General features: G+C 53.4%; 1 protein-coding gene across 1 annotated transcript; it reads right to left on the minus strand.

Annotated features, from left to right (window-relative positions):
• Window positions 1-26,174, minus strand: LOC119808110 (kielin cysteine rich BMP regulator). The gene is made up of 38 exons (XM_038320451.1): window positions 26,105-26,174; window positions 23,976-24,142; window positions 22,677-22,866; window positions 22,511-22,587; window positions 20,277-20,373; window positions 20,057-20,139; window positions 19,779-19,872; window positions 18,684-18,772; window positions 16,766-16,859; window positions 16,542-16,621; window positions 16,376-16,469; window positions 16,028-16,113; window positions 15,876-15,957; window positions 15,536-15,688; window positions 15,355-15,461; window positions 15,186-15,279; window positions 14,466-14,639; window positions 14,282-14,364; window positions 14,089-14,182; window positions 13,820-14,008; window positions 13,404-13,574; window positions 10,350-10,526; window positions 9,645-9,730; window positions 9,326-9,416; window positions 9,134-9,216; window positions 8,949-9,042; window positions 7,603-7,776; window positions 7,288-7,370; window positions 6,479-6,599; window positions 5,040-5,119; window positions 4,730-4,829; window positions 3,524-3,666; window positions 3,066-3,238; window positions 2,874-2,985; window positions 2,685-2,786; window positions 1,898-2,062; window positions 388-694; window positions 1-218 (listed from the first exon to the last, which is right to left on the minus strand). Exons 1-38 carry the CDS (start codon window positions 26,172-26,174, stop codon window positions 1-3), a joined length of 4,677 nt encoding a protein of 1,558 aa, XP_038176379.1.
• Window positions 26,175-27,716: the final 1,542 nt, after the last annotated feature.

A 27,716-nucleotide genomic window follows, 5' to 3' on the forward strand; every position in this document is an offset into this window, starting at 1 on the left:
TTAGTCACCAGTAAGCAGGACTGGTGGGCAGGCCTCAGGTGGGATACAGTGGCCTTCATGCTCCAGCAGGCCCGCAGGACACCGGCAGCCTGGAACACAGGGCCTCACACAGTGGGCTGCCAGTTCCCCTAGGGGTATGTGCTGGTTGAAGCAGGTGCGGGGACAGGGTGGTCCACACTCATCAAACACAAAGCCACGGTCCGTGGGGCAGCCCACCACTGTAGGCAGAGGAAAGCCATGTCACAGAGGTCCCCAGCATCTCTCTGACTGTTAGGTCATTTTGCTATGTCTCCCCTGTACCCTTCCTGCCCAGACTTCAGTCTATTGGGCTACCCCTTCTTTCCGAACTGGGCCTTCATTTCATGCAAACTGGTATCACCCCCTTACCACAGAGTGTAGGGCCCCTCCAGACAGGAGTCACCCCAGCCTGGCGACAGTGGCTAGCATAGGCTTCCAGGGCATCACAGAGACAGGCGTCAGCTGAGGCTCCAGGTCCACAAGCACATAGGTCATACACACAGGCAGCAAAGAAGGGTTCTGGGGGTACCACAGCATGGCAGTGACTGAACGGTGAGGTCTTCAGGAGCCCACACCGGGCATTGGCCTCACGCCTGGCACGGTAACCTACTGCCCGACATGGGTCCACCTCTCGGCCTGCAGAACAGGGCTGGCTAGGACCCAGCCCTTCAGGGACCTACATGGAGAGAGCAACCATGATATGAAAACATCCCCGGCAAAATCTCCCTTTGAGTAGAACATGTCACACTCCTGTAAACAAAGTCTTACCTACAACCTTAAATGGAATCCATTTGATCAGAGGGGGGAAATAATCAAAAGGAAGGCCAGGCGGTGGTGGTACACGCCTTTAATCCCAGCACTCAGGAGGCAAAGGCATGTGGATCTCTGTGAGTTAAAGGCCAGCCTTTAACTACAAAGTTAAAGTGAGTTCTCTCTCTACAAAGTGAGTTCTAGGACAGGTTCCAAAGCTACACAGAAAAAACCTGTCTCAAAAAACCAAAATAAAAATAAAAAAATAAAAAAGACAAGAAAGTAGAAGTGGGGGCTAACTGGGAAGAGGAAGGGGATTAGTGGGAACACGGGAGACCAAGAGAGGGGGATGGGGAAGGTAATCAAAATACAGTAAATGCATGTATGAAAATGTCAAAATGAAACACATTATTATGTGTAATCAATACATGTTAATGAAAACACATCTTTTAAAGAGCCAAACATAGTGGGGCACACCTGTGATTCTAGAAGTCTGGGGAGGGAGGGTCCTGGGTGAGAAAGGTCCAGGCCAACCTGGACAACACGGTGAGACTTTGTATCAAAAAAGAGAAAGCAAATGAATCAAAGTGCTCCCTTTGGGAAAAGCGAAGGATGGGCTAGAATGGGGTGCAGTTGGGAGTGCTTCTCTCGCACAAAGCCTTCACTTTGATACTCTGCACCCCACGGAAAAACCAGGATGGTGCTGCACTTTGGAGACAGGCAGGAGGGTTAGTCACACGGTTCAAGGCTACACAGAGAGTTCAAGGACAGTCTGGGTTACAGGAGACCCTTTCTCAAAAGGGAACAGAAGGAATCAAAAGTGCCCAGTGCTCAGGTCTGTGACTCCCGTACGATGGAAGCTGGGAGAAGAGGATCACAGGTCTAGAGTAGGTAGACCTTGACTTGTTCAAGGTCACACAGCCTGTGAGTGACTGAGAGACAAAGCAGGCTTTAGGGATTCAGGAGACAAGGCTTCCAACAGGCCATCCTACCTCTGCTATTAATCGAGACAGGCTTCAAGCCTCCAACTTCCATGAAAACCCCCAAATCTGTCTTGGGTCCCTTTACACAGCAAGGGCCAGTGCCCAGTTCTTCTAGTGCCCCAACTTCTTGCTCCCAAGTCACTCACCTTCCAGCTGTTCCCAAACGCAGCCTCTGTGGCTTGGAGCCTCCCATCTGGACCCTGCAGATCATCCTGGGCAAAGCCATTGAGGTTCCCACAGAGACCACAAGTCCGGCCCCGGTAGGAGCTGGGAACTCTCACCTCCACCTGGGACTGCCCATCCCACAGCACCTGTGTGAGAGGCCGGGGCTAGGGATGCGGAAGGAGAGAGACCCCAAGGAGCTCAGGCGTTAGTCTGATAGTCCCCCTGCTGCGGGATGAACAGGTGCACATTACACATCGAAGGGCCACTTCCCTAGCCTGGTGGTGGGGAGGGCTGCCCACTATTCCTGGGTACCGTTCAACTAGATTTCCGGTGGAACAAAACCCAGTTCCTGAGATTCACTGTCTTGTGGCCTTAAGGATGATACAATGTAATTAGAGTCTGGATCAAGGGCACACAAGCATGGGTTTGTCAGTTATGACTCTGGCTGGAAGCAACAGAGCAAGCCACCTTCCTCCATGGGAGTTGGGAGAGCCCACAGAGACCACTTTGAACACCTTCTTGGCCGCTTCCCTATCCCTATCAACTCCCCACTTTACAGACAGGCAAACTGAGGCCCAGAGAAGGCTGATGGTGGCTCAGAGTCTCAGGATATGGATGGCTGATCCAAGACTGAAAACAGGCTCAGGACAGAGCCTTTTGAGGATGTAGCTGTGCGCTCTCCCTTCCACCTCTTCCTTCCACCTGTCTTTATAGGATGTAGGAAGCATGGAACCCCCGGTCCCACCCAACGTTGTCCTCTAACCACACCTGAAGTCCAGGCTGGGCATGCAGGATCACAGTGTGACCACGAAGTTCAATGTACAGCAGGGGCTCCTGAAGGAAGGGCAAGGTCACCGTTTGCTGGTCCACCTGGGAAAGAGAGGGAGAAGGGAGGGGCCGTGCTGGGCCGGACAGGTGAACTGTGCAGGACTGACCTTCCCCCGGTCCTTGGCTCACCACGACTGTCCTGCCCTGTAGCAGCCTCACAGCCACGGTTCCCAACAGCACCGCCACCTCTTGGGTCCAGGCCACACCCCTCCGGCCCCGGTCATCATTAGTCACGTGGACACTATGGGGAGGAAGGGCCTGGGTGCCAGAGGTCAGAGGCGCCAGGTTTAGGCGGCAGGGAGTAGGGAGAAGGGTGCACACCTGAAGTCTTCGCCGTGGCAGTCCTTGGCCAGCACATAACTGCAGCTGCCCTGGAAGTGCAGCAGGCGGCCATCGAAGGTGCGGTAATGGGGGTCCCCGAAGGCCATGCAGGAAGCCGGTCGTGGCAAACAGCGGGGACAGCAGCTGCCGGGGCTCAGGACAGGAGCCTCATCCTGGCCTCAGACCCAAACACGGTCAGTCACAGGACACTCCCTTGTCAAGTCTTAGCTGTCTCTCATAGTAGTCTGAGCATCCGCCCATCATCTCTCTGACCCCCTTGAACCCAGATTCACTGAGAGCGGGTCAGGCCACCCTCTGGTGGTCTCTCCCGGAACAGCACCATCCCTGGCTCTACTAATAGTTCACGAATGGCAACTCGAGGCCAAGCCACTCTCATGGCTCTGGGATAGCAGTGCCCTGTGCACCTGGCTCCTACCACCTTGGACCAAAACACTCACCGAGCCACAAGTGAGCTTACTGCAGCGTTGGCTCTGGCAGCGCACAGTGCCAGCCAAGCAGGAGCAGCTGGTGCAGGCATCCACGGCCCAGTGTTCCCCAGAGGCTACCTGGCGGCCCTGATGCATGCAAGACTGGGTAGAGGCTGAGGGAAAACGAGACAAAGAGGGTCAGTAGCCTACTCAAACACTCCCATGCCGGTGGAAGGACACACATTTCTCCTTCTTAGACTGAGTGGCGGAGGATCTCCTTCCCATCTGCCCTGTTGTACGCTCCTGTGGGGCAGACAGACAGAATCATCTGTGTTACCCTTCCTCCGCCGTCACAGCCCTCACCTTGGCGTTGCTCACCCCAGGTGCCAACCCTAGGCACCTCCAGCCAGTCATGAGGACAGGGCAGCTCTTGGCACTCCTTGAGGTGCCACTCCACATGGCCCCGCTGAAGACAGATACTATTATTGAGGGGTTTCCTGCAGGAAGCAAGCCTGTGATTTCTGGGGGCCTTCTGAGGAGGGTCGTAGTTCCATCTGTCCCTCCTGTCTGCCCCCAACAGTGCAGGTGGGAATGAAGCCAGGTCACAATTCCTTGCCCAGAGCAATGCGGCCACCACTCACACGGCCCATATTTGCTGGCACTTCTTCCTCTTGGCACAGCCACCTGTTCCCAGGTCCCATGACAGGTGCAGGTAATGCAAGCGTTGCTGGTATTCTGCCAACTCTCCATCCCCCACACTCCTGCCGAGAACCCCACCACTCAGTCTGAGGAAGAGAAATGTGTGTCCTTTCAGCAATACTCTCCCTTCTTGGAACTCAGCCCCATTCCGCAAGCACCCTGAGGGTGTTCATTTCCTCAGCAAGCCTGGTAAGCCTGGCGGGAATCAGGCTGATTGGTTATGGAGTCCTGGAGATCCAAAATGCCAGTCCCTAGAACCCCCTACTGGGCCAACCCCCAACTGCAAAACGCAATGCCCACAGTGGGCCTGCGGACCACGAGGCCCCTGAAAAACCTTCAGGCTTGAGAACTCGGGCTTCATTCCCTATTTCTTCTGCCTCCTGGAGCTCCCCTTCACCCCAGTGGGTACCTTTTCCATTTCCTCAAAAGAACGGAAGCTGCATTCCGCCTGCAGACCTCAGGGCACCCACGAATGCACCCCTTCTCCCTCCATCACTAGGCTCCTCTCCGATGGGGAGACCAAGTCTGGCCACTCACCCTTACACATGGGGCAGCAGCCGTCAGCGGGTGTGTGGTGCTCCCACAGGTGACAGCTGAGCTCAGGACAGGTCCGGTGAGTACAGAGCCATGTCAGATCCTATTGTGGTCATGTAAATATAGACAGGAAACAGCAGCTCTCATGGGGTCGTGGGGGCAGAACTGGGAGTAGGGTGTAGGCAGGAGATGACATTCAGGATAACTGTCAGAGTGAGCAAGAGCTCAGGGGTAGCTATGGGGAAGAAGGGAGCCACAACTCACAGAGCAGGAGAAAGGGGGATCTGGGAGTCCCCACAGCAGGAGGGCTCACCTGACACTGGCAGATATAGCAGGGGTCTGGTGGCATCAGCTCAGTCCCCCGTAGGTCCTCTGTGCAGTTACTCAACGCCTCTGTGAAGGCAAGAACCCAGTGTGGGGTGAAGGGGTCAGGGAACAGAACTGCAGTCCCAATTCTCTCCATAAAAGAAAAGTTGGGCCTCCTGGGTATTTTTTTCTGTTTGTTTGTTTTGTAGGTGAGCTTAATGAGACAGAGAAAGTGGAATTACTCATGAATTTGCAACTTATCCTTGCAACAGGGGCCATGATAATCCCCACAGCAATGGTGTACCTGTCCTTTATCAAGCCAATTTTAGAGCATGTGCTGCTGAAGCAAGCACCTTCAGCCCCTTGGGAGAAATCTGCTACTAAATGGAGTGGGACCGGAAACCTACACAGCATGGCTCCCTCAGCCTGGGGTTACTAAGCAGGAGCATGGCCAGATGGCCTGGCCCATTCTTCTTGTTTCTTCCCTTCCTGTAATCTGACCAGAGGGGGAGTCAGTGAGGGATCCCAGGTTCTGGCTCCATCACTCCATGAACACATGAATCTACTCCTCTGAGTCTCAGATTTTCATGTGTAAAAGTGTAATAGTACCACTTTTCCAGACCAGGTCACTGTGAAAATTAGATGAGATGCAGTTTATGAGAAGCACCGAGTGGTGTGTGGTATGCATTAGGCGCTTAATAAAGGAGTCTTCCTCTCACCCGTTGCAGTTCATGCTAGCAAGTGCTATAAGAACATATGGTCCCAACGGATGCTATCTCAACGTTATGCACGTACTGAATAGCCCCAAGTGTAGCTTAAATATGATGAAGATGGTGAACTCTGTGTTACCGAAGGGTTTCTCTATGTCTCAAGGACAGAGGGGCAAGCAATCCCCCCGCCCGGGGAATCCTGTCTGTGTGTAGGAAGATGTGCGCGTGCATAGCCAAGCTGAGCCATCACGTCGCTGATGGCTTCCACACCAAAGATGGGGAGACTGAGTACACGCCAAGTCTTAAATCTAGGAAACAACTGTGCTAGTTTTCAATATTTATAGCGAAAATATGACTCTCTTTACTTCCACATATCTTTTAAAATTCTTATTTGAAGAAAAGAAACAGACGGGCTCTCCCTATCCCTGCTGCTGAGCCATTCAACGTCCCTATGGTTTTTGCTTCGCGGCTCCCATAGAGCCAGCCGACAACCGCTACCCTACAGCGCCCCCTGCTGGGCAGGATGTTCCACAAAGCGCACCTGGCCGCAGAGGCCAGTAGTTCTCGCCAGCTTCCACTTAGGAGTGGAATGGGCTTCACCCACTTAGGCCAAACAGTACACTTGAGTCGAGAGAGGGCTGAGGCAAAAAGGGGAGAGCTAGCTGGCTCTTCTAGCATTTCTCTAGGGATGCAGTCCTGCCCGCCTAGTTTATCGGCCCCTTCGCCTAGGACTCACGGGCGCAGGTGGGGCAGCAGTGCCGGGGCCCAGGGGGTAGACGCTGGCTTGGTGGGCAGCCCACCAGAACGGGGCACTGCCGCCGGCGACAGTGAAGGCTGGGAGGTCTCCCAGGCTGCAGCTACAAGAAGAATGAATGAGGAGAGATGAGTCCAAAGCGGTGGAAGCTGAGCTGTCCCTGGGCACCAGGATTCCCAACGGTGTCTGCTGCACCCTCGTCTTCAGGTAGTACGGGCATGTCATCTTGCTCTTAAATCTGGAGATGATGCCTCTTGGGGCCTGAACCATCACGTGACCTCTAACCCTTCGGCGCTCTTCATCATCCTCCCCACTCCACTGCCTGTCTTCGTAACCACAAACCGTTCATCACTTTTGTTTCTGGCGATAGGGTCTCGTGTAGTCTAGGTTGGCCAACCCCGGCTTGGAATTCCTGGCCCTCCTGCATCTACCTCCCCAGTGCTAGGATTACCAACATATGCCACAGTGCCCTATGTATGTGGTACTTAGGACTGAACCCAGGGATTTGTGCACACCAGGCCAGCACTTTGCCAACTAAACGACATCCCAGCCCTCACCACTACTGCTAAAATAGAGTAAAGACTTCCCATGTGGGCTGCTCGCTGAACACCACCACCTCAAAGACCAAATCCATTGACAGCTTCCCCATTCGGACCTTGTGCTCTGCCTAAATCCAGACCTGGCTCCACTGACCAAGCTCAGCTTCTGTCCTGGGCCCAGGGACACACTCTGTCTGATCGCCATGGTCCTGCTCCATTAAGTAGCCAGTCCCAAACACTGCCCTCTCCTACCTCACAGATGCACACTTCACAGGGGTCTGTCCCCGGCTGGAAGCTCTCCCCAGGCTCGTATTTCCGACCCTCATGCTCACAGCCTTGGGGACAAGAACAGAGAACGAGGAACCTTCAGGCTGACAGCGATGTCAAGTGGGGGGCTCCTCCACCCTCCAGCTTCTGTCCCTCACCCTGGGGCTGAGGAGTGTGCAAGAATGAAGGCCACTGCTCCCGGGGTCCCTCACGTCCCACCTCTGCCACCCAGTCTAGCACTAAAGCAGGGAGGTGCTCACCCCCTGCCCAGCGCTCCCTCCCACACCAGGTTCCAAGTACCAGAACACCGAGGACAGCAGTCACCGGGCTCCTGCTGGGGCCGGATGCAGGCACTGGCACACTGGACTTGGGCACAGGTGACGATGCCCTTGTGACACATGCAGATGGAGCAGGGGCTGTTGGCAGGCACCCAGCTACTACCTTCAGGATGCTCCTCCCCATGAGCGAGGCAGCCTGGGTCCCAGACAGGCAGGTGTAAGCTTTGAGTCCAAGATCTGGCTATCTGCACCCCTCCCATCCCACCTGTGGTCAGCAAGACATGAGGGCACCAGGATGCGGCTGTGGCATGGAGATGGGTCAGGACAGAGCGCATGTCTGCGGTGGTGTAGGGAGTCATTTGCATGTTTGATCAAGTTGCAGGCAGCAGGCGCTGTCAATGAAAGCCCATCAGGCAACACTGGTATGAACATGGAATGAATCACCCTATACACCCATGATATCTCTCCAGGCCTCAGTCTTCTTCCGTATTCAGTGGGGATTATGTCTGTCCTGTCTTGTTTACAAGGCAAGGGATGCTGAGGGGGTTCTGGGTAGGCTACACAGGGTGAGGTGAGAGGCAGCAGACTGGCTGAGAAAGGCTGGGATTCCGGACCCAGAGGCCAGAATGTGCAGCTTGACCTTGCGACCTGCAAGCTGAGTGGCCAGGAAACTTAGGTCACCTTTTTGTGTCTCTGTTTTTCATCCTCAAAACATGAGAGGAAGGGGACCAGGGAGACGGTTTAGCCAACAAATCCACTTGCCACCAAGCTGGACAACCTGAGCTGAGTCCCTGGGAGCCATGTGGTTAAAGGGGAGAAAAAAGACCCCCATGAGCTGTCCTCTGATCCCCATGTGCAGGCTGTGATGTGCTCCCCAAACAAAATAAATGAACAAATGTAATAAAAAGTAGGAATGAGGACAGCATATCCAGATAAGATAAAGTGAGGTGTATATGTGTGTGAGAGAGTCTTTTACCTGTAATAAATGTTATTTATTATTATTATTATTACTATTATTATTATTATTATTATTATTATTATTATTATTCGAGACAGGGTTTCTCTGTAGCTTTGGAGCCTGTTCTGGAGCTAGCTCTTGTGGATCAGGCTGGCCTTGAACTCACAGAGATCTGCCTGTCTTTGCCTCCCGAGCGCTGGGATCAAAGGCATGGGCCACCACCGCCCAGCAATCATAATTATTATTACTACTGAAATAGGCAGGAATCTAGCCAGGCACTAAGGGTGTGTTGGTCCAGGAGAGGAAAGGCTAAGTGTGGATTGAGGGACAACCAAGAACGGAGGCACGGTGGGGGTGAAGGGAAGGTTATAGAATCAGAGGCTGAAGTGTGGGTACGAAGTCGGGTATACCTGCGCATTGAGGACAACAGCTCCCTGGCTCTGTGACCTGAAGCAAGCAGGGCAGGGGTGGGCACTGAAGCCTCATACAGCTGACCTGGCCGGCCTGCAGGCAGGAGATGCAAGGTCAGGGGCGTGCCATGCAGGCTTGGACCCAGAAGCATGGGCCATCCTGGCTCAGCCTTGCTTCTACATACCCAACAGCGGCAGCGCTGGCAGCTGCCCTCGGGTCCCTCAAACTCCTCCCCATCTTGGTACTCCTGACCCTGAGAGAGGCAGCCTATGGGAGACACACATTCTGTGGGGAGTGGGTCTACCTGGCAGAAGGAGAGGGAGGAGGAGGGCACAGGTGCCAAGCACACAGAAAGATGGTGACAAACTATGCTCACTGCGGCAAACAGGGCAGAAGCAGGGGCCTGGAGAAGGCTGTGTGCAGAGAGCTGGAGGACACGGTTTCTTCTGGCAGCGCATAGAGCCTTCCTGGATGAGAGATCACAGTGTTACTTGATCACGTCACCTTCCAATCAGATGGCACTACAATCTTGGCCCGAGCCCCTCTTCCCTGGCAGGAGACCTGACCTCACTTTTGTCTCATTGGATATCACAAGCAAAATATGTTTATTGCTGCCTAGATGCAGACAACCCGTCCCAGGCCAGGAAGGAAGATAAGGGATGAGAAGATGCCAAGACCCCAAAGAGTCCCTTCACCTGGCAGGTGCAGAGGGAGCAGGTGGGGTCAAGAGGATCAGGAAGGGTCTCTCCAAGGGCAGCAGTGATCCCATGGTACAGGCATCCTGGCAGAGTGGGGAATGGGACATGTGGGCCACTGTCAACAGAGCCCTCCGCTGTCACGTGCACACACACACACACACACACAGCTTAACTAGAGATAGTAAGGCAGAGAAGGGCAGGGGAGGGGAGGAGTGCAGGAGAAGCTATTATCAGGACTATTGGATTTTGCACAGAGATTTGCATGCATGAAGAGGATGTGAAATGGAGATCAAAGACCTAGGAGAACATCCTGCCTCCATGGGAGAGGACAGGGTGGCACGGGCCGGCTGGATAGGTGACCAGGTGGGTTGGGTCAGAGGAGGTGGGCTAGAAAAGCTGCCCATCCTGGTTGGTGACTAGGGGCAATGGGAACAACTGGACCACTTTCGAGAGGGTGACATTTTAAAAGGGCAGCAAAACAATTTAAGAGTGGGAAAGTTCAGAACACAAAGGACCAATTGATGAGGTGACAGTGGGAACAGAGAAGAGGGCAGATCATACGTGCGTATGGGGATTCTGGGAGTAAGAGAATCTCTGTGTGCCTATCTCAGGGGGGTTCAACTGTACACAAACCTCCGGCCCACTGGTGCTTAGCCCCAGGGAACTCCAGCAGGAGTAAGGGGTGAGGCGGGTGGCTCATACCCTGGCAGGTTGGACAGCAATGCTCAGGTACGATGAGCGGGTGGCTGCAGGCTGGAGGCTCACAGGGCTGGCGGGTGCAAGTCACAAAGCCTCCAAGGCAGGTGCACAGGTTGCAGGGTTCCCGGGGATCGGGGAACTCCTGGCTGCTCAAATAGGATACCCCCAGATACTCACAGCCTATCAGAGATGGGAACCAATAGGAAGGCAGAAAAGGGAGAGAGAAAAGCAGTCATTCCCTGAGCTTGACCGGGCAGGAGGCCAGAGCCTCAAAGACCTGGCACCTGGGGGCCTTGGGGTGGGGCTGGGTCCAGGCTCTCAAACTAGCCTCGACAGGGTGGGGTTTGGACTGGCCAAAGGGCAGGTTTTCTCCCCTGCACCCTGCAAGAAATTCTAGTATACATCTATAAGGAAAACACACTAGGCCCTGCACAGGGTTAGATGCTCAGCAGGCCACTGCTAGAAGGCTCCAAATCTCCCAGACTACAGTTGGGGATGCAGTGGTGTAGATCAAGTTAGCCCCGTTTCAATACTACATCAACGCAGGTTGGTTAAGGAGGAAGACAGCCTGCCCTGTACTCCTCTCTGACATTTTGTTTTGTTTTATTTTGTTTTTTTGTTTGTTTGTTTGTTTGTTTTTTTCGAGACAGGGTTTCCCTGTAGTTTCTAGAGCCTGTCCTGGAACTAGCTCTTGTAGACCAGGCTGGCCTCGAACTCAGAGATCCACCCGCCTCTGTGCCTCCTGAGTGCTGGGATTAAAGGCGTGCGCCACCACTACCCGGCTCCTCTCTGACATTTTGCTTGTATCCCTTAAATTAATAAAAAAAAAAAAAAAAACAAAAAAAACAAAAAAAAAAAAAACGGGGCGGTGGGGGTGACTCAGCAGTTAAGACCACTTGTTCTTTTTAGATTTATTTATTTATTGTGTATACCGTATTCTGTCTATATGCATGCCTGCAGGCCAGAAGGGAACACTAGATATCATTACAGATGACTGTAAGCCACCATGTGGTTGCTAGGAATTGAACTCAGGACCTTTAGACAAGTAGGTGGTGCTCTTAACCACTGAGCCATCTCTCCAGCCCCACTTGTTCTTGCAGGGGACTGGGGTTCAATTCCCAGCACCCATGTGGTTTGTGATCATCTGTAACTCCAGTTCCAGGGGGTCTGACGCCCTCTTCTGACTTCTGAGGCCATTAGGCACACACATGGCACACATGCAGCCAAAATACTCATACACACAAACTAAATAAACCTAACAAACAAACAAACAAACAAGAAAAATCCAACGAGGTGAACAGGGTATAACAGCACATGCCTATAATCCTAGCATCTGCCAAGTGGATGATCAGGAGTTCAATGGGAGGCAAGAGAGGTGGCTCAGTGGCTAAAGATAGGTTTGCAGTGTGCACAAGGACCTGAGTTCAACTCCCAGTACCCAAGTAAAAAAGCCAAACAGGACTGCCCACAAACCTATTACCCCAGCTCAGCAGGGACAGAGTATACACATATATGCTATTATGTATGTATGAATGGATAGATAATAGATAGATGATAGGGAGATGATAGATACATAGATTGATGATAGATGGATAGATATCTAGATAGATAGATGATAGGTAGAGAGGTAGGTAGATGATAAACACATAGATAGATGATAGATGGATAGATGGATGGATAGATAGATAGATAGATAGATAGACAGATGGATAGATAGATGTTTTTTGAAACATCACATTGCTGAGGTTGGCCTTGAACTCCTGATCTTGCTGTCTAGACCATTTCAGTCCTAGGATTACAGGCATGGACAGAATTTAACAGTATTGTGCTTTGGGGGGGGCGGGGTTCTAGCAGCGTTTCTTTGTGTAACAGTCCTGGCTCTCCTGGAACTTGCTTTGTAGATCAGGCTGGCTTCGAACTCACTGAGATCTACCTGCCTCTGCCTCCCAAGTGCTGGTGGGATTAACAGCGTGTACCACCACTGCGCAGCAACAGTATTGTCCTTTAATTGTATCCATTTTCATGGTAATCTGTTCATGGCAAGCCTAATTTTCTCATTTAATTCATCTAGGGGGTCGGTGAGATGGCTCAGTGGGTAGAGGCTCTTGCCAACGTGCCTGGTGATATGAGTTCAGTCCCTGGGAACTGGTAGAAAGAGAAATGACTCTCAACACTTAGCTGTCTTCTGACCTTCAGCTACATAAATTTAACCAGTATTCCATTTGAAGAAAAGGACTGGGGCTGGAGAGATGGCTCAGAGGTTAAGAGCACTGTCTGCTCTTCCAGCAGAGGTCCTGAGTTCAATTCCCAGCAACCACATGGTGGCTCACAACCATCTGTAATGAGATCTGGTGCCCTCTTCTGGCCTGCAAGTATACATGCAAGCAGAATACTGTATATGCAATAAATAAAGATAAAAAAAGAAAAGGACTAAATAAATAAAATTACATTTGATAGAAGATGTTAAAATAGATTGGGTTTGCTGATTAGCGCCTGTAATCCCAACATTTGGGAGGCGAAGGAGGAGCAGGGCAAAGGTCATCCTCTGCTATACAGCAAACTGGTGGTCACCATGGGATACATGAGACCCCGTCTCAAAGATAAAGAGTGCTAAGATAATACAAGAGTGACGAGGAGGGAGAACCTCTCTGACAGGAGTTAAAGCTTAGGCACGATGGGATTTGGTAATTTGCCCAAATTCATGCTCTTAAATTGTTTCAAGGACAGGAGAAAATGCAGGCATAAGCACAGGACTTTGTTGTTGTTTGTTTGTTTGTTTGTTTGTTTTTTGACATAAGGTTTCTCTGTGTAGCTGTGGCTGTCCTGAAAGTCTCTCTATAGACCAGGCTGGCCCTTAACTCAGAGATCTGCCTGCCTTAGGGTGCTGGAACTAAAGTCGTGCGCCACCACCGCCCTTTCTTTTCTCTTACAGTAGAAATTGTTTTACTATTTTGATCTACTTTGGGGCAGTGAAGAGGAGGCTGGCTTGGCTCTCTCATCAGCACCCCCTCCGAGCCCCAGCAGGGTGTGTCCTGTGTTTCCCAATCCCCAACTCACTATCACAGGTAGGGCAGCAGTCTTCCCTGGCGGGGAAGGGACACTGTGCAGGGGCACAAGCCCGGGGCTCGCAGTTGACGCTGCCCTCCCAGCAGAGGCACAGGTGGCACGCGATGCTAGGAGACGGGAAGCGCTCTCCACTGGCAAACTCCTTCCCCTGGTACAGGCAGCCTAAGAGGGAAGAGCACGGACTGGGGGAACGTGGTGGCTGGTGGCCAGACCCTGCTATTGGGCCTTAGTCCTTACATTCTTATTAAAGTCCCCAGGTACGGTAGAGAGCGCCCGCCCGAGGAAGGAGGACCTCTGGGAAGGCATATTCTAAGAGCAGGGACACCAAGGCTGGGAGACGGGTAGCCGATGGCAAAACGGGATGGGGGGTGCCACCCGGATCTCGAAGGGTACCACAGAGGAGGTACCATCGCAGGAGGGGCAGCAGGGGCCCCGGCGCGGGTGGGTACAGGGTACTGGCGGGCAGGGCAGTCGCTGGCAGGACACCGAGCCATCCAGGCAGAGGCAGCGGCTGCAGGGGTCTCCCGATGGGAAGAAGTGCTCCTGGTGGCGGGCAGGAACCCCATCCCCTGACCGTGGGCAGCCAGACGGGACATCTGCGAAAGAGTGTGTCACGTGGCACGAGGGGCAGGAGGAGCCGCGGGGAGGGGCTGCCTAGGGAGCGTTGCCTACCTACCAAGGCACTGCGGGCAGCACTCTCCCGGAGGCAGGACTGGCTCGGGACAGGACAGCGGCGGACAGCGACGCGCCAGGCACTGTACGTTGCCGCTCTGAGGAGGATGGACAGAAAGGTGAAGTCAAGTCGGATTAGTGAGAAGTGGTCCCAGACCCTTACACACACTCCCTTTGACTCCGGGTCACACACTCACCAGACAGTGACACAGGCGACATGGGTCAGTGGGGTGAGGGAAGTCCGCTCCGTTGGGGTACTCTTTCCCACCAAAGGCACAGCCTAAAGAGGGGGTAGCTATGGACCACTGTCCCCAGGGTTTAAATACTTATTGGGGAGTTGTCCATGCCATGTGCATCCATACCCCAACCTCGCGACCTCACCTTTGCAGTCTGTCCTACAGCAGGTGCTGGGCAGCGGGTGACCACAGGGGGCGCTGGGGCAGGCACGAGGCTGGCAGCGAGCTTGTCCTTCCTGACAATGGCACGCTTGGCAGGGGTCTCTTGGATGAGGGAAGCTCTCTCCATCCACAAACACCTGTGTCTCCAAGACGCAGTCTGGGCAGCAGACAGTGGAGAAAGGCCATCAGGCAGAGGTTGACAGGGCTAGGTGCCACCTGCAGCCTCTCCAGTACTCCCAGAACCCAGAGCCACCAATCAGGGAGAAGAGGATGGGGGCTACAGGTAGCAATGTATATCTCTCTCACTGGTGTGAAAAGTTTGAGTCCCTTTACTTGCAGAAGGAGAAGGGTGTGTGTCTCTGGGGGTGCTGAGTAGAGCTTACACAAGTGTGTGTGTCTAGGACACATATTCATGCACACAGGGATCATGCCCCACGCGCACACAACACACTGCAGGAACCTGTATTACACAGGTGCATAGGTGACTGCATCTGAGAGGATAATGGTGGTCTGGTAACACAAAAGGGTAGCAAGTCTTTATTTTCCTTCCACCCATGCCCTTGTGAGTTCTATGGAGCTCTTAGCTGTGTGGGACCAAAACAGTTCTGAAAGCCCTTGCTTTGGAAGATATCTGTTGGTCCCATCCAGCTGTGTGACAATGGAGTCCAGATCCCCAGGCCAGTCAGACACAATAAACACATACCTGGACACTTGGGACAGCACTGGCCCGGTCCGTTTTGGGGCTTGGCACAAGTCGTGGAAGGACAGTTGACCAATGAGCACCTCACAGTCCCATCCTGGGAGCAGGGAAGGGACAATGGAAGAGGGCCCAGGAGGGGCTCTGAGGGGCAGCTTTAAGCCCAGGAATGTACCTCACAGTGGCAGGCATGACAAGGGTTGTCCACATCTGTGAAGTTCTGCCCATTGGCATACACGAGGCCATGGTAGGTGCAGCTCTCACAGCTGGGGCAGCAGGCACCTAAGTGGGGCAGGCTGGTCAGGGTGGGCTTCTCAAAGCCAAATAGGAAAGATGAGATCTTGCGGGACACTCACCGGGTGGCTGGGTAGGATGTTGGCAGGGTATCGGGGAGCAAAGCACAGCCTTGCACACAGGCACCCCATCTTGGCAGGAACAGGTGGTACAAGGCTGTCCATCTGGCTGCCACTGGATCCCTTCAGCAAACTCCTCACCATTGAGTACACAGGCTACAGCAAAGGAAGGGGGCCTGTCACCATGGCAACCTAAATAGCTTCATCCATCCTTGTCCTTCCCAGCCCAGGGGGACCCTGGTTTGCAAACCCACCATAGCCTCCTTACTGGGGTAGTTCTCCCCTGAACTCCACCCCATGCAGTGCCCTTGGCAGTCACTCCCCACAACATACACAGACACACCTGAGCAGAGCTGGGGGCCAGAGGCGGAACGAGTACAGGGGGCGACCGGGCAGTCCTGTTCCTCACAGGATACCTCACCAGCCTAGGAAGAGGGTCGAGTGAGCAGCCCCTAAGGAGGGACACAAAACTGGGTGGAAGGTAGGCATACTCACCTGGCAGGAACACCGAAGGCAGCGGCCATTCTCTTGGAGGGTGAAGATGTCCTCGCTCTGATAGTCATGTCCCTGGTATTGACAGCCTGGACAGGAGGACAGGGGTCTGGGGGACAGGACTAGTGGCTGAGCAGGAAGCCTCATGTCATCCCAAGGCATATCATCCCCCACCTTGAGGAAGATCACCTAAGCAGGTCCTCCAGGAGACCCTGCCTGCCTCCACCACACACACCAGAGATGTGTGCCCTGAGAGCGAGGTGAGAAGGGGTAGGAGCGTAGGTGCGAGGAAGGCAAAGCTCACCATTATCCCGAGCCTGTCCCTAGTTGGTGCCTGCCCCTGGCACTCACCATCACACACGGGGCAGCACTGCCCAGGAATCCTGCCCGGATATCTGCAGGGTGCAGGCGGGCAGGGTAGAGGCTCACACTGGACACTCCCATTCTGCCAACAGGGCCCAGTCAGCAGGGAACAGGCCCTGAAGCCAGGCCCTCCCTGCCAGGCAGACATACTCACAGCACAGCGGCAACTGGAACAGGGGTCCTGGGAGCCCACAGGCTCCCCACTGCTGTGCTCCCGCCCATTTAGGAAACAGCCTGTTGGGGAACTGTGCTCAGATGCTCCTCAGGGCAAAGTCACCGCCCCAGTCCCCCCAGTCCAGGCCATCATAGGCAACCCACGCTGGGCCAGCCACCCACGCTGCTGGCCTCTCTAGGGCCTCTGTTCCACTCCTGACTCACCATCACACACTGGGCAGCAGGTGCCCGGAAGGGGCCTGGCGGGGTACGGACACAGGCTGGCACACTCCCGCTGGCGGCACTGAATCTGGCCCTCCTAGCAAGGGTAGGCAAAGAAGAGATCCCCGTGGCAGGGTTTAGCCAAGAAACAGAAGTGGCATTAGAAGCCCAGCTATCCACACATTAGAAGTCCCTATGGGATGAAATGCACCCCCCACATATGCCTGGACTCGTACATTGATGCCTCCGAGTATGGTTGGTCTCTTTGGGAAACAGAGTTGGTGAAGATGCAGTCGGTTAATGAGGTATTACTATGACTTAGCATTTGTATATAAAGAGGAACTCAGACACACAGAGGGAGAACGCCCAGATGCAGCCAGATCTGGATGCTGCGGCTGGCTCAGCAGTTAGAGTGCTCACTGCTATTGCAGAGGTGGCCGGGGCTGCAGCTCCAAAGGATCTGACAGACTTCATGGGGGCTGCACTCACACACACAAACCCACACTCAGACACGTGGGTATTCGCACAGTTAAAAAAGAAAAACGAGGCCAGCTGTAGTGTGCACACCTTTAACTCCAGCACCTGAGAGGCAGAGGCAGGCGGATCTCTGTGAGTTCAATCTAGTGAGATTTTCAAAAAAAATTTTTTTGACAAGTGAAAAATAAATCTAAAATCTTAAAAAAAAATACTTGGATGCTGTAAGAGCCAAAGAATGGCAACGATGATGAGAAGCCAGCAAAGGCACAAAAAAAAAAATTCCCTTTTATAGCCATTGAAGCAATCAAACCTGCCACACCTAGGTCTTGGACCTCAGGTCTCCAGAAGCATGGTGTATATTTCTGTCGTTTGAAGTGACTTAGCGTGTAGCCCTCAGTTACTGACGCCCTAGGAAGCTAGTACAGACGTACAACCTAGCATGTCACTTAGCTACCTATGACTCAGTCTGTCTTTCTGGAAAAAAAATAGATGACCATAGTCCGCTGCTCAGAGGCCTGTGGGTTAAAATGAAAAGTGTGGGTGGGCCTCTACCTCAGGACGCCGGTACTTTTAACTGCGCCCTTTGACAATTCCTAGGGTGTCTTTCCCTACATCTCCCTCCTCACCCGCTCCCCAAGGCACAGGGGAACAGCACTCTCACCCATGAAGATCCAAGCTGCCGAAAAACAAGATAACTCAAGCCACAGAACCCATGCAAACTTTTTTCAAGATCAAAGGAAACAGAGAAAATTAAAATTTCATATTGTAATCTACTTACCCATCACAACATATGATGGACACAGAGTAGTCGAGATATTTCGCATTCCTTTTAATCCTACTATCCCTCTCTTGTTTCTTTGTGGGTTTTTTGCTTGTGTTGTGTGTGTGTGTGTGTGTTTGTTTGTTTGTTTGTTTGGAGGAAGGATAGTTGAGACATGGTCTCACTACGTAACCTCTGCTGTCCACATATCCATGATCTTCCTGCGTCAGCCTCCTGAGAATTGGGATCACAGGCAGGTGAAACTACTTCCAGAAAGGGCCTTACTCCGTAGCCCAGGCTAGCCTCAAATTCATAAACTTCCTGTCTCTGCTGAGTGCTGAGATGAAAGGCATTTGCCACCACATCTAGCCCAGAGCCGTTCTGGCCAGCCACATCTTCAGAGTTCTGGTGTCACAGGATTGGCTGCTGCCAAGTCCAGCTGCATTCCTCTCTCTCTGGTGCTCTGACCACCCAGTGTGTCCTGCCCTATTGGCTTTCCTCCCACCTATGAACTTCTTGAGCTAAAATTATCAGCCTGCTGAACAGAGCAGAACAGGCAAGCCCACCAGGTCACATGCTCGCAGGGCCCACAATACAATCGTCTCTATCTCTGAAATCAAGAATCCAGCAGGCCCGATGGCAGGGCAGGGTGAGGGACAATCCAGGGGCAGCCTCAGGACTCACCAGGCACTGGCAGATGCGGCAGGGGTCTCCAGGAGTGGTCCACTCTTGGCCATGGTCCCTGTGAGAGTTACCTTCTGTGCAGCCCGGGGCTGGGGATGGAGAATGGCAATAATGGGAATCTTCCTGGGCCCCATCTTACCTTCCTCTCCCCTCTCCTCTCATGCTCCTACCTCTGTCTAGACCCGTGGTTTTCAACCTTGCTAATGCTGCGGCCCTTTAATACAATCCTGGTGTTGTGATAACCCCAACCACAAAATTATTTTCATTTCTACTTCATAGCTGTAATTTTGCTACCGCTACAAATCATAATATAAATATTTTTGGAGATAGAGGCTTGCCAATGGGGTCGCAAGCCACATGTTGAGAACCACTGGTCTAGACTCTCAGGGACTCTCACTGCCCCAGACAGGGTGAGGTCCTCATTGCTCCTCAGCTTGCTCGTCCATGCCTTCCCTAGACAGCACAGCATACCCTCAGTTAGTGAGGACTCCCCTGGAATGCCTTCTTTTCCGTGGCCAGACGGACTTGTTCTCCACAGTACCTGGTCCCTGCTTCTGCTCCTGCCTCACTAGTTTATAGTGCTGATGTGACTGGGAGTCACCCTCTAGTGGCAATCCCTGAGGGAGGAGTCTGCGTCTGGGTGTCCAAAGCAGACAACAGTCACTTATTATACACTATCAGAAGGTACATCACGTGCACCTTACAAATGGAAAACAAGTGGAGAAACAAAGGCTTAGAGTCGCGTAATCACTAAGAGACAATGGAAAAATGTGAACTCTGGTCTTGATGATCCAGAGTGTGATTGGACTGGCATTGCTTGTCTACTGATCAAACATCGGTCTAGAAGGAAGGGCTCTGGAGTCGAGAAACAGTGAGACAGCCTGCTGGGGACTCTATAAAGAAAGAGTCACAGGAACTGGAAAGATTGCTCAGTGTTTTGAGGGCACTGATTTCTCTTCCAGAGGACCTGAGTTCGATCCCCTGCACCCTCCACAGGCACTGCATACACACGGCGCATACAGATGTACGTGCAGGAAAACCCCCCATACACGTTAAATAAATACATGAATAAATGAAAGGGTCATGGATTCTCACCTTGGCAGGCTGGGCAGCAGTGTCCAGGCCTCAGGACTGGCTCAGGGCAGGGGCTTGGCGGGCACTTCACAGGCACACAACGAACCAGGCTCCTCTACAATGGACAATGTCTGTAAAACCCCTGGGTGTGACTTTCCGCAGGCTCAAGATGGGCAGGTGTCTAGCAGGAATGGCACCAGGTTCAGACGGCATGGACAGGGCTAACGGTGATGGACACGGCGGGGTGGGACAGAGATGACCCAAGGAAGCATGCCTGGGCAGAGGCTACAGTGACTCACCAGGCAAGAGCACTGGAGGCATGGGTTGGAACTGGATAAGAAGCTGGCCCCTTCTTCATGAAGCTGTCCTTCATACTCACAGCCTGGAAGGTTGGTGGCCAGGATGGCAAGGGTCACTAGAGAGCAGGGTAGGTGGACAGCACCCAAGAGAAGGCATGGCCCCAAGCAGGTGTGGATCCACAGAGGCCGAGGGGATACATGGGTAAGAACAGGGAGTCACCTGGACGGCAGACGGGGCAGCATTCCCCAGGTGGGGTGAGGGTCTCCAGGCAGTTGAGCTCAGAACATGAGGGACCTCGGCATTGTACAGTTCCTGCCTGCAGAGCAGACATCAAGTCCTCCCCTGAACTCTCTCCACCGTCCATGCTGGGGTACCCTGCAGGCCTCAAAGGCCTAGCAGGCTCCAAACTGAGATGCTCAGAGGCAAGGCCAGGCCTCGGTTAATGCAGAGCAGCGGGGCGGGGGGACATCAACAGTGGCGGGGGTTATACCCTAACTCTTACCTGGCCAGTGGAAAGGACACTGGTCTCTGGATGCCACATTTCAACAGCCCTGTGGCCCCCAGAGCTATCTTCAGAACCCAGCATGGATCCCCAAGTAGGAGACCCAGGTGCTTGGGACGACAACAAAAGCTGGATCACCTGTTTTTATATTTCCTCCATCTTTCCAGCAAGCGACAGTCAAGGGTCTGACTCTGACAGTGTGCTGGCTTTATTTATAACAAGTAGAGGAGGGTGTCCTGAAAGGTGAGCCCACCACCCCCCCTTCCAAGCCTGTGCCACACAGGACACAATCATCAAAGGCTCTTGTCATATGGAGTAGCAGGGGCCCCGAGCCGTGTACCCTGAAAGCTCTCTGTGTATGTCCATGGCTTTGAGTTATACAGTTTGGGGCATGAGGAGAAGACTGCCGGGGCTCTAGGGCAGTGTCTTGTTTATGCTCATCCGGTGCTCTGCCACCGAGCTAGCCCCAGAGTCCCTTCAAAGTCCACCAGCTCCCAGGACTCCAGCCTTGGTCTCTATCCTAGGGCTGGCTGGAGTCCTTGTCCCCCTCAGCTGACCACCAACTGGGATGCCTCTCCTAGTAGGGTACCAGACAAAGAACAGGGCGCTCAGTTACAATGGAATTCCAGAGAAGTGACACTGGACAGCCTGGCCTGGTGATGCATGTCTGTCATTCCAGCTACTCTGGAGGCCGAGGCAGAAGGATCAAAAGTTCAGGACTCGCCCGGGCTGTAGAATGAATCCAAGGCCAGCCTGAGCAACTCAGCAAGACTATGACTCAAAAGAAGCAGGCGAGCGAGCAAAGACCATGGAACACACACACACACACACACACACACACACACGCCTAATGTGGTGGCTCATATTTGTAATCCGGCACTCAGGCTGAGTCAGAAAGATTGCTCTGAGTTCAGCCCACTTTGGGCTACCCAGTAAGTTTCAGGCTACAGTGTAAGAGCCTCTCTCAAGAGATAATTAAAAAGCCAAGTGTGGTGGGGGTACATTTAGAATCCTAGCATTTGGGAGGCAGAGACAGAAGGATCAGGATCTCAAGGCCAGCCACAGCAACATAAAACAGTCTAAAAACAAAAACAAACAAACAAACAAACAACAAGAACAGAGATTATGTCCCAAATACTGTATAAGGAATACTGTATATATTTAAATCATGTGTTTCTTGAAATTCAGATTTTGCAAAGACTAATTAAAGAAGAAACAATGAACTTGGGAGGCAGAGGCAGGAGGACCCCTGTCACTTTGTGATCAGCTTGCTCTACGAGTTCCAGACCAGCCATGGCTACATGTGAGACTCCGTCTCAAAACAATAAAAACGCCTACAGAGCCTCCCCTCCCCCCAGCTCTTCTCAAGCCTCTGCCGTCACTACCCTTCTACTTTCCCATCTGACCTCTCTTATTCCATGGGATCTAACTAGTCACCGGCCCCTGCCTGTTCTGTAGGAACAGCCCCTGCCTGCAGCCCACTGCCCTCTCTGGCCCTGTGTAGCAGCCTTCCAGCTGGTCTCCCCAACCCTTCCATACCAGGGGGATATTCCTAACACTCTTTGGTGCTGTGGACTTCAGTGGAATCCCACTGTCATAGAAGGAAATCCAAACAGCACAACGGGCAGTATCCTGGCTCTTCTGGCCTTCCTAGACTAACTGTCTCCCACCTCGCGTCTCTCCCCACCTCAGTCCCTGAATACAGAGGGCTCTAAAGCCTTCCTCTTTCTAGTGCAATTCCACCAGGCACCTCTGGGGGCCCAACAAGTATGTGGAGCTTGAGCTCCAGAAAGTAGAACCAATGGGAATCCCAAGGATGAGAGTCCGGGCAGGAGAGGCAGACAGACGCCAGAACACAACCAGCACAGCCTGTCAGTGACAGGTGGCTAGAGAGAGGCAGACAGGACACAGGGACAGGTCTGGGACATCTACATGGGTCTCAGGCACTCACCAGACAGTGGCAGGTGGTGCAGGCGTCTGGGGAGAAGGTCTCCCCATGACCATAAGACTGGCCATTGTGGCTGCAGCCTGAGGTGGAGACAGTAATGTCATTTGGGACCCTACTGCCTTCTCCAGGCCCCCAAAGAGCTGCAGCGGGTGGACGGGGTGATACTGACCGCGGCAGTGGGGCAGGTTGGGCTGGGGGCCACAGTGTGCGGTCCCGTCACGGCACACACAGGTCGTGCAGGCATCAGGCTCCCAGCGAGCCCCTTCAGGACAGGTGCGCTGCAGCCCGCAGCACTGGGGGGCAGTGGAGCAGCAGTCACGTGACTCCATTTGCAGCACCCTGGCTTGCAGGTCCCTGTTCTGGGGAAACAGAGTGGAGGGGCAGGCTCAGCTCAGCTTCCATCATAGATAATTCCTTAAGGATTGTAAAATGGAGAAACTGAGGCAAAACAAGGGTTCCTGAGCAGAGGTGAGTGCCCGTCCATCAGTATGTTTCAGGAAAAGTGTAACTATGGCTTGGACAGAGGAACTCGGGATTCCTCCCCTGTCCTAATAATTAAAGAGTAAGTTGGAGTGGGGACAAACCCTGGCTGGTGGTTATATGTTATGAAGCCTAGTCTGGTCATACACTCATGCCTCGGGCTCTCAGGTGCTGGGATTACAGGCACACATCAGCTTGCCTGGCTACCCATCCACAGCCTTCTCCAGTGGTGTCTTATGCCTTCGCAATATCCCATTCTCTGACAAACACATGAGAGAATATGTAAACCTGAATCAAAAACACATACCCTGGAGGCTCCACATTCCGAAGAGAAGAGGTATTAGGACCAGTCAGATAAGAACCTCTCTTTGTGCACTTACGACCGAATTCTAAGGGCTGGGGCTATATACCTTAGTGGAACAGCCCTTGCCTAGACTGTGTGAGGACCTGGGTTCAGTCTCAAGCACTGTCAAAACAATAACCAAAGAAACAAAAGAAGGGCGAGAGGATGGCTCAGTGGTTACAAAGCTGGCTGCTCATGCAGAGGACCTGGGTTTGGTTCCCAGCCCCCACGTAACAGTCCGTAACTCCAGTCCAAGAGACTCAACTCCCTCTTCTGGTCTTGATGAGCAACAGGCACACACATGCCGCGTATATAAATATGTGTACAAACACCCATACATGTAAAATAAAAATAAATCTTAAAAAAAATAACAACAAAGGCTGGTCATGATGGAGCACGCCTTTAACCCCACACTCAGGAGGCAGAGGCAGGTGGATCTTTGTGAGTTCAAGGTCAGCCTGGGCTACCTAATGAGTTCTAGGACAGCCAGGGCTATGTAGAGAGACCCTGTCTCAAACAAAATGAAACAAACAAAACCTACTATTTTAGTGTCCTTGGGGCCTCTAAACCCAATCCTCTCTCTCTCTCTCTCCAAAACGCAAAGCGCATCCTACCCCCACCCCTGTCAGCCTGCCTCCACAGTACCTGCTTCCTGAGGTCAGTCACCTCGGCTTCCAGCCGCTCCAGCCTTTCCTCAAGGGGGCACCATTGCTGTTGGTGGGCCCCAGCAGGGACTGAAGCGCGGGAGGGTGCCTGCTGCTGATAGTCCAGAATGTCAGCGAGCCTCGGGCGCTCTCTGGAGACCTCCCCACCTAAAGGGCGCAAGAAGCCAGCTTGGCCTGTGGGCAGCGGTTGGGAAGGTCTCCTGGGTTCTGGCCTCTAGAGCACGCATGCGCCCCACCGCGTCCCACATCCGTGGGAGGAGACACGGTCTGTGAAGGTGCTGGAGTGGAAGCAGGCAGGCAGGGAAGACCATGACAGCAGAAACGCACAGAGACAGATACCCTGAGAGCACCAGAGTAGCCTAGATCAGTTTCCAGAAGGGACAGAGAGCAGTATCCAGACCAAGGCCTCCCTGAAGCCTGCTCTGACTCTGCGGGGATCCTTAGGCACGGAGCTGGGGTGTCTGGATCATCCATCCACTATGGGCCAGAGATAGCTTGGAGACCTGACATGTTATGTTTGATCAAGGGTCCAGCACAGGCTGAAATGCAAGGGAGGGTATTGGATACGTGCAAGAAGGGCTCCTTAAATATTTGGAGGTCTGGTATGTGTGTGTATGTGCACACATGTGTGCGCACGCGTGTGCAGATGTGCATGTGCACACGTGCACGTGTGCATGCATGCATGTGTGTGTGTGTGCGCATGCACGTGCTCACACATGTCCCCGCTCATCTATACCTGTCAGTAAAGTAATGGCTTTGGGAAAAGGTGCTCCTCACCCCACTGTTTATAAGTGTGTGCCAGAGCACGGGAGGCCCCATATTGGATGAGGTGGGCTCTGGAAAGCAGAACCTAGCTCTGCCGTTCTGACAAGGCCCCCAGTAGATGCAGCACAGTGAAGACAGCCTGTTCCTGGTTCCAGATAACATTATGTCCAAGAAGGAGGAATGTGCCTCCGAGCCTAGGCCTGGAGTGGGGCATAGGCATGTTCCCCTCAGCTCATCCCCACTAAGCCGGGAAGGTAAAGGCAAAGGCTGCTTCCCACAGACATCCAGAGAGTGGAAGGGGAGTGGAGGCTCCCCAGAAGAGGTGACAAAGGAGGCTGAAGGTGGCTGGCCTTTCTTTCCCACAGCGGCAACTCAATCAAGACCAGCTGGAGTAACCAAAAGCCTTTTCCCCAGGGACACTAGACCTGTGAGGTGGAGGGGCATCACCTCCTTCTTTCTTTACAATCACCACCGGGGAGGGGGCATTCCCGTCCAATGTCTACTGACGGCTCAACTAGTGCCACCCCAACTCACTCAGCTACCTAAGGCAGAAACCTGGGACTCGGTGCCTCCCTTCTGTACCCCTCTTAGTCCCCACCAGTTTCCCAACTGTCCCATAACCAGCCCATCCCTTCTTCACCCACATGAAGGGTGTTCGTGGATGGGGGTCTCAGTATCTGAATCCCTGCACCCAAGCATGACCTCCTCTAGCTCTGCTACTCCCACAGACCCAGCACTCCAGCCTGCTCCCCCAGTTCGGCTTAAGCAGGCACAACAGAGGGGGGTCAAAAAAGCAATGGCGGGGCGGGGGTTGTCCTCTGGAATCCCCAGCTGAAAACAGGGCCAGTCACTTTCCTGGAAGATCTGCAGAAAATCCTCCTGCAAGTGGCACAAGCCTGGCTGCACCCCAGAAACTGAATTCGGGTTCCCCCTCAGCCTCCTCCTACCCTGTTCCTGCAGAAACCATCCATTCGTGCAAGCCCCAAAGGCTATAGCCTGACAGGACAAAGTCAGTTCCCACAGAGAGCATTCCCCCTCCTCCTCCCCTTCTCTCAATACAAATAATTAACTTCAGACACCCAGATACCAGGACAGCCTCTGCTTCGTTGTTGCTCAGGACTCCTTGGCAGGGACTGCAGGAGGACCTGGCCCAGTCCAGGAACCCCTGCCTGACTGCCCCTCCCCCACTCTGCTCGCCCACCGACGGGGAGTACGGAGAGACAGCACTGAGGCCGGCCGGCCAGGGACAAGTTGCCCAGGCGGGGCTGGAGAAGTGGTTTAGCCGTCTGACGGATTGCCGGGCCGAGCCAGAAGTGGGGGCACACCCTCGACGCCCCGACTCACCGCATGAGGCCAGCACCAGACTCCCGAGCTGCAGGAGCAGAGGTAGCAGCACCGCCCTGGTCCCCGCCATGCTCTCTCCTCCCGCCTGGCTGTGGGTCGGTGCTCGGCGGGCGCTGCGGGAGGCGGGGTGCGGAGACTCAAGCCGCCGCCCACCCAGTCTTTGTTCAGGGAGGGCCCGGCAGCTCTCCGCCCCTTGGTGCCTGCTCCCCTACCCCACCGTGGGCTTCTTAACCCCGGGGACCCCTGCGGGTCCTGACCCATAACAGTCTTTCAAACTCCGCAGGAAGCTGGGAGCAAGGTTGAGGGGTCAGGGCCAGCCATCTCCCTGCCCTTCGGGACTACTAATCCTTCAAGGGTTCTGAGTAACTTTTCTTCCTCTACCTCACGGGGGTTATAAGAACAGCAGTGTCAGCTCAGAAAGGGCCTGGAGAGAAGGCTCTGTGGTTAAGGGACCTTGCTACTCTTGTGTAGGACCCGGGTTTGGTTCCCAATACCCACATGAATGCTCACAGTCTATAATTCTAATTCCAAGGAATCCAATTAGTAACTTCCCCAATACTAGGCAATACACCCATGCAGGCGAAACACCTCATACATATAAAATAAAATAAATAAATATTACTCTATTACCCAATCCCTATGCAGTCAGTTCCACATGCTTGTAAATAACCCTTAAATTCCCTCAGTGCCTCTGCTTTTTTTTTTTTTTTTTTTTTTTTTTTTTAGCAGTGAAACCCACTGTCAACTTAAAACTGTACAGTGAAGAGCAAGCCAAGTCTCTTAGATAAAGAATCTCGGGGGCTGGGATACAGAAAGTCTGGGTGTAAAACGGTGTGGGGCACACACCCACAATCCTGGGTGTAAAGTGGTGTGGGGGGCACACACCACAATCCCAGCTTTCCCAGTTGAAGCAAGATTATCAGAGGGTTCAGCTCTACACAGCAAGTTTGAGGCCTGCCTGGGATACATGAATGAATGAACTGTCTGATGAACAAAACACACACACACACACACACACACACACACACACACGTGAAATGGGGAGAGGGAGAGGAATCGAGGGGAGTGGTTGGCAAATGGTTGATGGTCACTTTCAATCAGGAGTACCCACTCTTCTCTTATTTCTTTCCTGGACCCTACTCACCACTTCTAACCCAGACCCCCATCATGGCCCCAAATGCCTAGACCTTCCTTCTCTGGCTGGATGAGCCCCCTTTTCAGACGCTGCACTCAGGCAGGCCTTCAGCCCCCATAGGGAGCACGATTGGGCCCTTAGCAGGAAGGAGACCAAGTGTGGGAACCAGGAAAACTGTCCACCAAGCCTAGGACTGGGAAACAGCTTAGTGCAGCTGGGAAGGCAGGATGGGGCCCCATGTTCACAGGCAGAGAGGGACATTGAGGGTGGAGCTGTGAATCCAGCCAAAGTCCCTCTCAAGCCACCCTCCCCCAACTGAGGCGGGGCAGGAACTGGAGGTCTCCCTCAGGAGTCAAGGCTTGAGTAAAAAGAGGGCAGGGTCTCTTCCCCAGATGTGTGGGCCCCTCTTGGGGCTGAGCAGAGGAGTGAGGGAGAGAATGTGACTCAACCTCGCCTCTGTGACCTGGAGCTGGGGTC

The sequence above is a fragment of the Arvicola amphibius genome, chromosome 2 (genome assembly GCF_903992535.2).
Source record: "Arvicola amphibius chromosome 2, mArvAmp1.2, whole genome shotgun sequence".
Taxonomy (NCBI): Eukaryota; Metazoa; Chordata; class Mammalia; order Rodentia; family Cricetidae; genus Arvicola; species Arvicola amphibius.